Here is a 12,107-nt window from a genome sequence, read left to right on the forward strand (position 1 = left end):
GGTGACACACTGCTCAGGAAGACGCAGACACAGGAAAGAGCATGTGTTTCTCGAGGAGTGGAGGATGGTTAGCATAGCCCCAGGAGTGGCTACAGGAGGTGGCCAGAGAGGAGGCAAGGGCTCGGTCACTCCACCTTTACAGTGCCTTCCCTGGGCAGCAGAAGTCACTAAGCAAGCAGCCCGCACCTTGGTCCTTGATTCTACAAGAGCCCAAGCACCAAAGCCAAAACATGCATTACTCTCAGGTCTCCAGGGGGAAATAGCAATAGACCAGGCCTGTATTTAAAACAAAAACAACAAAAAAACCAGGACACAAGTCCATGTCAGGCATACTGGCTAAACGCAGCCACACTAGAACCTCAGGTCCTGACACAGTTGGGAAACTCAGGATCTACAGAGAGAAAGGACCGAGTGGAGCTTCAAGGTTACTAAGGAAAACAAGGTGAAGACACACACACTGAGGGGCCAAGCTCTTGCAATGCTCATGCAGAAGTCAGGGAACAAACTGCACATTGTGGATAGCTGCTTATGTTGGGAACAGTCTCCTACACACCGTATGATTCCCAACAACAGACATGATAGAGGGAAGCACCTGGCCGTGCGAGAGCCCAGCACGAGACGAGTGAGGGGAAAAGGAGGGAGAGGCTGGACCTGCTTCCCCTGAAAACACGCTGGGTGCTCGAGGGTGCTGACGACAGTGCAGATCCTGGACCTGGGTTTGTGAACTGTCCCCACCGTGCATATTCAAAACCAGCACGGCTACTTTACACAAAATTAATCTCTAAAACCAAGAAGACACCCAGCAATGTAAGAGGGCCTACCTTGGGTCCAGCCATGGCGAGGGCCTGTGTGCTGGGCAGTGGAACAGCAGACGGCCTCTGCTGGGGCCGAGGCATATCCTAGGAGAAAGGTGTGGACAGGTGAGCGGCAGCTTAGCTGCCAGGTCCTATCTGGGGTTTCTCTCTAGAATTTATAAATTATTAACATTCTGAATTTCTAATTTATTACATTGTTCAGGCACCTGTCACGGTTTTCCTCATTTACCTGATGTTCTGACAGAGTTCTGCAGAGGAGATGTAGAAAGAGAGCCTGCAAGCTGCACAGCAGACCAGGGCCCACAGAGTACCTTACCTCCTGCTGCTCTGTGCTTGTGGCCACAGACACTGAAGGGGACAAGTCTGGCTTCGAAGCCTGTGCTTCCTGATCACTGGCTGAGCTAGTCTGCAACAAGAAAAACAGGCGGTGTTTGTTCCTGGACAGTGTATTCTGTCAGGTCTAGGTGCCCTGTATCCTAGCTACTCCCAGGTCTCACCATGAACCTCTTTACTCACAACTATCCTGACTTTCCCAGGGAACGGCAAGTCACTATTATGGCCACCTCATTCTGTGAGTGAGCCTGCTCTCCTCCAGCCGTTTAAAAGCAGAACAGGGCTGGGCATGTCGGTGCACACCGTTCATCCCAGGACTCTGCATGCAGATTCCTGTGAGTCTGGGACCAAACTAGTCTAAGTAGTGAGTTCTAGGTCACCTAGTAAAAACCTCTTTTATTTATTTGTTTATTTATTTATTTGTTTGTTTGTTTTTTAAATAAAGGAACTGGGAAAATCAATCTCAGAAAAGGAGCTGGGAGTCACGGCCTCAGGCAATCCTCAGACAGCCGAGATATCAAACTCCTATCAGAGATCAAGAGGCAATTCACACACAGCCCTGGCAAATAGAGTTTGCAGCCCCCGAAAGCAGTGTCTCCCTCTAACAGTGCCAGCCCTCATAGACACTCTTCAGGAATCTGAGGTGAGCCTTCCTGCAGGCGGAGCCCTGGGCACATGGGCACAGGAAGTGCACGGGAACGTGCAAAGGCCCTAGCACAGGAGACTGCAGAGAAGACTCTCCAAGTCCACAGCTGAACTGTCTTCCACTTCCGACCCCCACAGCACACAGGTAGAACTTTCCAAAAACTGCAATTGACCATCCCCTGAGTAGACTCCACGTTCCAAGGGGAGGGAGTACTGGGGCGACACAAGCACAGGTGGAACTGCACACTCCAGGGCTATCAATTAGCTCGCGAGCACAGCTAGTAAATGTGAGGTCACCCACAAGGCCAGTCAGCATGTTAGCTCCACCTGGTGAGTGAAGGGCAAGCCGGGCGTCAATGTTAGGTTCCTTAGTTGTTAATCCAAGGGTGCAGACTTAGCAGAGCACCCACGAAAGGGGGTCTGCAGTCACTTACGTCCTCCCACAAGGCTAGTAGAGAAGATGCAGACGAGGAGGAGAGCGAGTCCTTGGTATAACAGACAGGAGGAACACAAATGGTCATTTTCCCCAGGAAAGCCTGGCGAGGCTACTGTGGAGACCCATGTCTAGCATGCTGCAACATGTTCAGCCTGGCAAAGTACAAGATCTCCCAAGTGGTCCTCAGTTCTGGAAACTTTTAACATGGACCCTGGTCCAGCTTAGGGTTTTCTTTGAAAGGAAGCACGCTTCATACTCAAATGACAAAGCATTGAAGAGGGTCTAGAACCGAAAGGCAGGATGCTGGGCAGCAAATGAGGTGTGCTGATAACTGCTCCACCTCCACGGTAAATTCAGTCCACGCTGGGATTTCCACCCTGGTGGACAGTACTGCGAAAGCCACGAGCCACTGCACTCTCTGTGCAACCCAGTGTGCAAGGTGAGCGATTTCTGCTGTAATATATTTGCTTAATATATTATGAGGACTTCCCAGGTGGTGGTGGCACACGCCTTAAAATGCAGCACTCAGGAGGCAGAGGCAGGCGGATCTCTATGAGTTTGAGGCCAGCCTGGTCTACAGAGCAAGTTTTAGGACAGGCAAGGCTACACAGAGAAATGCTATCTTGAGCTCCTCCCCTCAAAAAAAAAAAAACAAAAAAAAAAAACAAAAAAACCCCTCAAAACAAAACAAAAAAAAATAAGCCCAACAAACAAAAAAACAAGGGAAAAGACAACTTGCCCTTTGGAAAACCCACAAATACTCCGATGAGTAAAGGCAAACAGCTGAAGGCCAGAATGACTCACTCTGGGAGTCTGTACTATGACCTGAGGGAGGGACCCCAGCAGATACCACCTTCAGCCTGGTGACACAGCTGCAAAGTGGCCTCTGTACAGAAGAAAAAAAAAACCCGTCTCCTGTGCAGAATCTATGCCAAACCCACTCCCATGGGCATCAAGAGGGAACATGATATAATCCCAGAGGGCAGGTACTCTCAGGCACTCTACCAGGTCCTAAGTAGAAGAGATTGCTCTGTCTGACCTCTGGCGGGTCCTGAACCGGGAGGAAACACAGCCAGGACCACAGGTAAGTCTGCACAGAGCCTTAGGAGGCAACTGTGCCAGGTTTCCTGTGGCCACTGCTGTCTACAAACCACTTTCAACTAATCCAGAGAGAGACTTGTGTGTAAGTGAGCAAGGGAGACCAGCAAGAGAGAGAGTGCACACGTGAAGCACATGCCAGGTGATGGTGCAGGTGCTGAGTGCTCATGTCCGCTTGTGGGCAGGCCAACAGTTCGGAACCCGCACTGGGTGCATCACCACAGCTGCTCCCCAGCCTCGTCATTCCCACATGCATGCCTGCCGTAAGGAAATAGTGGAACAAGCCCACCTCTCCGCTCCAGAAGAGGAAAGCGGCCCTGGAGTGCTCCGGGGCCCCTGCAGCCTGTGAAAGGAGGAGGGGGCTCATCCTCCTCTGCAGGGGGATTCTAAGCAGACCTGCAATCACACGCTGGTTACCTGGAGGTTTACTGGCTCAGAGATGGGCAAGACCAGGCAGGGTCTTGGTAAATTGTTTGGTACTCAATCTCTTATAACCACTTTTCTCAATAATCACTGAGTCTAAGCTATATATTCACACAGAAGTCCCAGAAATGACTATTATTATTTATATTTTAAATTTTACAGCAAATCCTCACCACACAGCCAGAGGCCAGTATAGATTTCTGCATCGAGGCTAAGCATCATCTCAGTTCCCTTAGTCTCCGGGAACAGTTCCAACACCTACAGTGTCCTCCACCTTCACACACGTGACTTCCCTGCCCATGATGTCACTGGCACAACTCTCACATAAATGTCAGACCGCTGTTTCCTGGGTCAAGTCAAGGTCTACTGCTCCTCACTTACACATTCTCATCATTTGCAAAAGCAATACTCACTCTGAACGTGAGGTCGTGTGCGAGAGGAGCAGTGTTGAAATACTCAAAGATAGAGTCCTGGAAATCTGGAAGTTTGAGCCCTGCAAGAAAGAAAGAAAGGAAAATTAAGACGAAAACTCTAAAGACAGCAGTCCTCGCTGTCGACGTGATGGGACTTCAGGGGGGTCTAGAGGAGGGGTGAGGGGCGGGGGAGTCACAGTACATGACCGCAGGGTCATGGAAGCTCCGCGGTGACAAACAACCACACAGAGCAGAGACCCCAGAAATAGCAGTTTCCAGAGACCACATGAAACCAGGAGAGAAAGGACATTAAGATGAGCATTTAGCTGGGAAGACACCTTGAACCACAGGCCAGAGTGGGTTCCAAATCATGCCAGGCACACAGCAATGGCCTCAGCACTTATATGGCCGTAGTGGAAGATCTTGGTTTGAGGCCAGTCTGATCAACACAGTGAGATTTTGTCTTGTTTTAAAAAATGAGGGGTAGAGGGAGGTACTGGCTATATTTCCAGAGGGCCCAGATTGGATTCCCAGCTGCTCACAACTGTCTGTAACAGAATCCCAGTTCCAGAGGATTTGACACTTGCTTCTGGCTTCTGAAGGCACCAGATATGAAGTAATGCACAGACATACATACCAGCAGAAACAGCAATACACATAAAATAACAGGAAAATGTACTTCTTGAACAGCCTATAGCTGGGAACATGTTCCTTTGCAAGGAAAGGCAAGATTAATAAACTTGAGACAAAACTAGGGAAAACTTTTTCTTTTTTGGGACAGGGTCTCACGGAGACCAGGATCACTGTGGACTGGGCCTCTCTACCTCTTGAGTGCAGAGTTCACAGGTATGTTTGCACCATGCCTGCTTCCTGTGGCATTTGTGCGGTCAGGCAAAATCTAACATTAGGCTGCAACCTTGCCCTAGAAAGGCTCTTTCTTAGCAAAAGTCAGAGTAGAAGAAAATATCGGAGACTTAAATCACAAAAAGATTTCCTCCTCAATATACAAAAAGTTTCTGAAATATAAGACAACCCAGATTTAAGAAACAGACAAAAGATTGTAAATTCCTGGACTGAGACGCCACCTATCTGGATGGAGACTCCCAAGTATGAAGTTCACTTTGAGTTGGTCTAAGACTAAGGGATGGAATATTCTGCCTTTTAATGTGGACAAAGTCTCACTTCTAAAACTCTATCCCAAAATTTGAGATGTTTTATGCACATGGCTGCTCACTGAAGCACGTGGGGAAAAGCTCTATAGACTCCCATCAGGCCGCAAACTCAGAAAGAATCCTGCTGCTTCAGCCTCCTGGGTGTTGGGATTACATCTGTTCAACACCACACCTCGGCACTTGGTGAGCGAAGGGTAGGAAGCAGCCCAGCCCAGAAGGCTCAGAGTGGCTGTGAAAGGGCTCTAGATGGTTCCCATGGGCTGTGGTCTAGTGGCCTCGTCAGAAAAGGGCTGCCTTTTGTGTTACAGGGGATGTGACAGTGTAACTACAGATGTGTGTATCGTGTTTGCTGTCTGTGTTACAGGGGATGTGACTGTGTAACTACAGATGTGTGTGTGTGTGTTTGCTTTGATTTTCAAAGGAAGAAGTAACCAAAATTTATGGCTAATTTGGAGGAAGGTATTTTTTAAAAAATATTGTTTCAAAATTTTAAGCTTGGCAGTATTTTTTGTTTGCTTGTTTGTCTCTCTCTCTCTCTCTTTTTTTTTTTTTTTTTTTTTTGGAGAAGGGTTTCTCTGTAGCTTTTTGGTTCTAGCTCTTGTAGACCAGGCTGGCCTCGAACTCACAGAGATCCGCCTGCCTCTGCTTTTCAAGTGCTGGAATTAAAGGCATGCACCACCACCACCTAGCTGGAAATATTTTTATACAACTAAAAAAAGCTATTAAGAAGAAAACCACTCATTAGAAAAGGCTGATATTTAGTAATTAAAATCTTTTGGTTTTAGTTTACCTGTATCCGCTCTAAATTTTTCTTCCATCTTTTTCTTCAGAATCTGCATTTCTTCTAATAACTCCCTGTTTTTGGCTTCAGATTCCTTTAGTTTACTGAAATAAAAGTAAACAGCTGTAAGTGCAGGGAGCAGAGGCCACATTCTGGTTCACGGTGTGCTTTCTCGGCCTCCTGAGCACGGCTACGGACATGTAGGCCTTTCCACTCAGCATATTACAGAAAGTTCAGAAGTGTGAATTCAAACACAGGCTTTAAGTGATGGCTAAGGGGTTACAAGAGAACAAGTGTGCAGTCCCAGCAACCAGGAAGCTGAGACAACAGAATCAAGAGTCAAGGTCAGTCTGGGCTACATTAATCCAACAAAACAAAGTATCTAAGTAAGGTCTAAGGTCGTGGTCAAGAAAAGTGTAGCTCATGAAACTGGGTGAGCTTTTGCCTGCCATCTGAAGATAAGTGCAGAGTCCAGATCCCTTGGCTGTCGTCCTGGAAAAGGCTTCCCCAGGACCAACACCAGCACCAACACTGAGGGTGGAAGCCCTGAGAGCCTGGCTCTTTGTAGGCCTTGCTCCATCCAGGACAGAGCTAGCAGGTGAAACCTGGCCATGAGGGCAGAACCCAGCACAGGCATGAGCACTAGTCAGCAGGATGGCACTCACCTCCACACACCTGTACCTCGGTCTCATCACCTGTAGAATGAGGCTACTTGATTCAGCCTATTGCAAATGCTAGGCAAGTTCTCTACTACTGAATGGTGAACCCGTTGAAAGACTCTGGCTGTGTAGCACAGGCTGGCCTTGACCTCAGGATGTCTCAGCATGAGGGCCCAGGTTACAGTGCACAGGCTCCTATTACTTCTTGAGAACACTAAGGGGCCCTCTCCAGAAAAAGCACAATCTACCCACCTGGATATACAGACTGAGCTAAGTGCTGTGAACCTTGCATTCCTTCAGACATCTCTCCAGTCACCCTGACTTAAGGACCCCACATGTTCCTTGGGAGCAGCAAATGTCCTGACAATCTCAGGGACAGCCTCAGGTCACGAAGGCCCAGTTTCTCTGGGGGGCTGGCTCCAGGACAAACCAACCTTTCAAAGGAGAGGCTTGTGTCTTTGACCTTCCTCAGCTCCTCTTGAACCAGCTGCTTGGCGCGGATCTCTGCCTCAAGAGCAGACTGCAGTTCCAGCCGTGCAGACATGTCCAGCTTCTGACTTCGGCGAACTTTCCAGAGTGGATCCTTTGATTGGTTAAAATAAAATACATTTAAATTTACTTAATAAAATGATTACAAATAAGTAATTCACCTTAAGTGTATTACAAATTACTTCCCTCAGTCCTGCTTTTAACTTTAACATCAGTATTCTGTTTTCTTTTTGGAGTGCTGGGGAGTAAACCCTGAGCAAAGACATGCTAGGTAAGTGCCCTAGAACTGAGATAAATCTCCAGGCCAATATTTTGTAACTTTTTATTCCTTCTTTTAAAAGATTATTCACATCATTTTCACTCATGAGCACTGTGTGTGTGTCTGCTCATGTGACATTGAGAGTCGCGTGCCCATGGAGATCAGAGGCGTCAGACCCCTAGAGCCGGAGCTAGAGGGGGCTGTGAGCTTCCAGGCATGGGTGCTGTGAACCGAGTGCAGGTCCCATGGGAGATTCATGTGCCTGTTAACTACCATCTCTTCAGCCCTTCCTAAGAGTCCTTTAAAAACAAACCCAAGCTGGCGGTGGGAGTTTGGAGGAGTATGAGGGGTGTACACCCTTAATCCAGTTTGGGAGGCAGAGGCAGGTGAATCTCTATGAGTTCCAGGCCAGTCTGGTCTACAGAGTGAGTTTCAGGTCAGTCACTGTTACATAGAGAGATTCTGTCTCAAAAAAATCAACAAAACAACAAACAACAAAAAACTATTTTGAGAGAGTCTCACTATATAGTAATTGGCCTTGAGTCCTAGAGCCCTTGTGCCAGCCTCCAGTTTGGGGATTACAGATGTGCACCAATGCGCCTGGATTTGTTGTTTTTCCTTCTCTTTTTTGTTCTGAGCTATAGGGATGGCTCAGCAGTGAAGAACACTTGTTTGTTGCCCTTCCATAGCTCTGAGTATCCAGTACTTATCGGGTGGCTACTAACCATCTCTAACTCCAGTTCCAGGGGAACTGACCTCTGCAAGCGTCAAACACACATGTAGCACACATACATACATGAAGACAAAACATTCACATAAAATAACTTTAAAGCTTTCCTGATTGTGCGTGTGTACGCGCCATGGCACGCATGCAGACGTTAGAGGGCAACTGTAGCAGCAGGCACTCTCTTTCCATGTGGTGGGTGCTGGGGCCTGGTCTCAGACTGTCAGGCTTAGCGACCACTGCCTTTACCTGCCATCTGGTACCAGCCATTGCCCAGTGCCTCCACCTAGGTGTTTGATTTTTTTTTTTTTTTTTTTTTCCNTTTTTTTTTTTTCCGAGACAGGGTTTCTCTGTGGCTTTGGAGCCTGTCCTGGGACTAGCTCTGTAGACCAGGCTGGTCTCGAACTCACAGAGATCCACCTGCCTCTGACTCCCGAGTGCTGGGATTAAGGTATTTGATTTTTGAGACAGGGTCTCACTAAGCAACCTTGGCTAGCCTAGAACTGTCTTCGTATATCAGGGTGGCCTTGAACTCATAGAGACCTATGTCTCTTGGAGGCTGGGATCATGTGCCACAGTTGGGATAATTTTTAAACAAAGAAAAAAATCTAATTTTTGTGGCACAATTTCTTTGTGGGTCCACTGGACATTCATAAATCACATACAGACTGTTAGCTTTTTCCTCTATCCTGAAACATCTTCCTACTTCACCTTAGGGAACTGTCATTACTCATTCCTACTTACAGTAAAAGGTTAAAATTATAATGAAGGAATGAAGGAAAAACCTACTAGAATGAAGCAAACTGACTTGATGACTTCATTCTTAAAAAGTCTCAAAACACCATTTTGGTGGACTTTTACTTAAAACACAGTTGAGCCTTTCATTTTCCACCCATAACAGTCAAGAGAAGAAAACTGACCCAAGGAAGACGCTTTTCAAGATTCAGTCAAAGGGACCAGTGTGGGGGAGGGGCGGTGCCCTAGGCAGATGCTAACGATGACGGTGGACTGTGAGAAAACCTGGGACCCCTCATCTTCAGTCCATTACACACGGGAGGATTTTCTAAAGAGCTGATGGGCAAACAAAGCACTTCTCTTGGAGCTAAAAGGAAACATTCTCATTCAGCTGGCCCTTCAACAGCAAGACTGCTTCTGGATAAGAATCTCAACTACTTTGCTGAAAGGACCTACAACAGCACACATCCATCTTTTATGAGGCTTGCACAAAAATTTACTTATTGTTCTTCACCTGTACAAATAAACTTGTCCACAAACATGCACACATCAGCACAACTAGAATAAAACAGAAGATGAGAAATGGAATAAGCTTACTGACGCTTCTTTATGTTATTTGTTCTTTGTCATGTGTGCTTGCACGTGGGCGCACAAGTTCAGAGGCCAGCTGTTAACTCCAGGTGTTGCTCATCAGGAGTCTCACTGGTTAGTCTGAGCTGTGTTGGCCAGCAAATCCAGGTCCCCCTCTGTCCCGTGAGGATCCAGCCACTGCCACTGCACTTGAGCTTTCACTTGAGTGACAGGGATCAGACTGATGTTCTCATACTTGCAATTTACCAACTAAGTCACCACCCTAACCCCAATCTTACTGAATATTCTATTTAGTCTCTCTTTCCTTTTTATGTGCACTGGTGTTTGGCCTGCATGTATGTCTATGTGTGGGTATCAGGTCTACTAGAACTGGAGTTACAGAAGGGTGTGAACTGCCATCTGGTTGCTGGGAATTGAACCCAGATCCTATGGAAGAGCAGCCAGTGCTCTTAACCACTGAGCCATCTCTCCAACCCCCTAATTGGTGTTTCTTAATCTAGAATCTAAAACCAAAAGTGTTCTCCAGCATAGAGCAAAACATGAGGCTGCTTCCTGCCCTTCTGCGGAATCAAGAATCATCAGTGCTCTCAGCGGGCAGGGATGGCACACACCTTTAGCCCCGGCACTCAGGAAGCAGAGGCAGCCAGATCTGAGTTTGAGGCCAGCTTGGTCTACAGAGTGAGTTTCAAGACAGCCAGGACAGGACTGTTACACAGAGAAACCCGGTCTCAAAAAACAAAACAAAAAAGGTGGCAACTGGCCCCAGTGCCGAGGTGAGAGGCATCTGCTGCATGGCTCAAAAGCACCAAGCGCAGCAACAGAGGGGAGGGTCCCCAGAGAGCCCTGATGCTTTGAGGTCATACCGTAGGGCCCTGGTCAAGTTAACAAAGAAAGAAATGAACTCAAGAGAAGTCTGGACTGATAGCTGCCACGTATCCTGCAAGACACACAGTTCTCCTCCCTGGAATCACCTGATGGCACCTAAGCTGCTGTGCACTTATAATAAACCACCAGGGAGCTCTTCAGGAGGAGAAATCAAGTTTTAGAGAGCACCTTACCAGAGTTCTTGATCCCAAACTAGAGCTTCTCAAAGCCTCAAGCTCTTCGGTCATCTTAGAAGCGAGGGCTTGGAGGTAGCCCCTAGCATCTTTCTCATCGCTGACCCTACACAGGGAACAGGTGTTTGTCTTATGAAGATGAGCAGTTGCTGCACTCCTCAGGACAATGTCACTGTGGCCCGAGCACCAGTTGACTCTATTGAGTAGAGACTGGTTCTGCCCCATCTTAGGGTCTCCCTGGTTGTGTGTACATTGGCCCCGGAAGCTCTCCACCCGTGTGTCACCCACAATGAGGAGCATAAACAGCTCACCCCAAGTCCTAAGGGGTCTCCCCACCCTTAGTCCACTCTGAAGCCCACTGCGTCCTAGAGGCAGGGATTCAGGAAAACACAGAGATGTGCTCCAGTGCAGCCAAGGAGCCGCTTTTCATACGCTGCTGGGCACATACCACTGAATGATCTCTGCGATCTGGGCTTCCCAATGCGCAACGGACTCCTTCTTAGATGCCAGATCCTGCAGCTCGTCTTCCAGCTGTCTATTTTGGGCTGTGAGTTTATCCACAAAGGAACAAAGCTGAAATTAAACAATGTCACCACATCACACGTCTGTCTGGTACCTCTTCACTACACAGCACGGTGACATCAGAAGCTCTGCGGCTCATCGGCCCTGTGGGGCTTTCACTGTACCTGATCCAAGTCTCAGAGTAACAGAGCCAAGGATGAGCAGCTTCTCAACAATGAAAACATCCCATTTAAAGACCAAATGTATTATTTCATCTAAATATCAAAACATTTAAGACAGGCACCAAGCTTCCAAGAGACCCAAGAAAAAAAAATCAACTTCCCCTAAAGGATGGTGAGGACCCAGTCACCTTCTCATTTTCAGCTGTTAGCTTCTTGTTTTCATCGAACAGCATGGCTCTTTCGCGTTCGTACTTATCTTTTACTGTGCCTACTGCCTCCTCCATCTCATTATGCCTGCAGAGGTGAAGGAGAGACTGCCTCACAACACAAGCCTAGAGCACACAGGAAGCTTCCGTCTCTCGCCTTGAGAGCATAACTCACCGTTCTCGCTTCGACTTCTCTAGTTTATCCTTCAGCATCAGGATTTCCTTCTGCAGGGCCAGCTGGTGGCTTTCTGAATCATGCACCTCCTTTTTCACATTCTTTACTTCTAGCACATGGGAGGCCTCTCGGCGGACCAACTCCTCTTCATAGAACAGGACTTTCTTCTCAAGCTCTGACTTGATTTTGGAGATTTCCTGCTGGTGTTCTAATGTGGCACCTGGCCCCCGGCCTCCTTGCTTCACCTTCAGATAAAGGTTGACATAAACTATCAAATCTATGTCCTCCCTCCCTCAAGGGTGGTGAAGTCTTTTCATTCTTTACCACTAGCAGGGACCTGGAGGTAGAGTGGGGGCAGCACCTGGCTTTGTCCCAGTGCCGTGCTGTTTGCCTATTCACCCACCAGTACTCT

The 12,107-nt window shown here is 47.7% G+C and overlaps 1 protein-coding gene across 1 annotated transcript in view; it reads right to left on the bottom strand.

The window, feature by feature from the left end:
- Positions 1–12,107, bottom strand: part of Cdc42bpb (CDC42 binding protein kinase beta) — a 96,103-nt gene that overhangs the window by 15,061 nt on the left and 68,935 nt on the right. Inside the window, exons 15-23 of the mRNA XM_050154781.1 lie at positions 11,696–11,940; positions 11,503–11,608; positions 11,080–11,204; positions 10,632–10,737; positions 7,210–7,358; positions 6,126–6,220; positions 4,164–4,243; positions 1,132–1,221; positions 822–899 (exon numbers count right to left, since the gene is read on the bottom strand). Of these exons, the coding sequence (XP_050010738.1) occupies positions 822–899; positions 1,132–1,221; positions 4,164–4,243; positions 6,126–6,220; positions 7,210–7,358; positions 10,632–10,737; positions 11,080–11,204; positions 11,503–11,608; positions 11,696–11,940 (1,074 nt within the window). The remainder of the gene's footprint in view (positions 1–821; positions 900–1,131; positions 1,222–4,163; positions 4,244–6,125; positions 6,221–7,209; positions 7,359–10,631; positions 10,738–11,079; positions 11,205–11,502; positions 11,609–11,695; positions 11,941–12,107) is intronic.

The sequence above is a fragment of the Alexandromys fortis genome, unplaced genomic scaffold (assembly GCF_014885135.2).
Source record: "Alexandromys fortis isolate MF-2015 unplaced genomic scaffold, M_Fortis_MF-2015_v1.1 scaffold_91, whole genome shotgun sequence".
Lineage (NCBI taxonomy): Eukaryota > Metazoa > Chordata > Mammalia > Rodentia > Cricetidae > Alexandromys > Alexandromys fortis.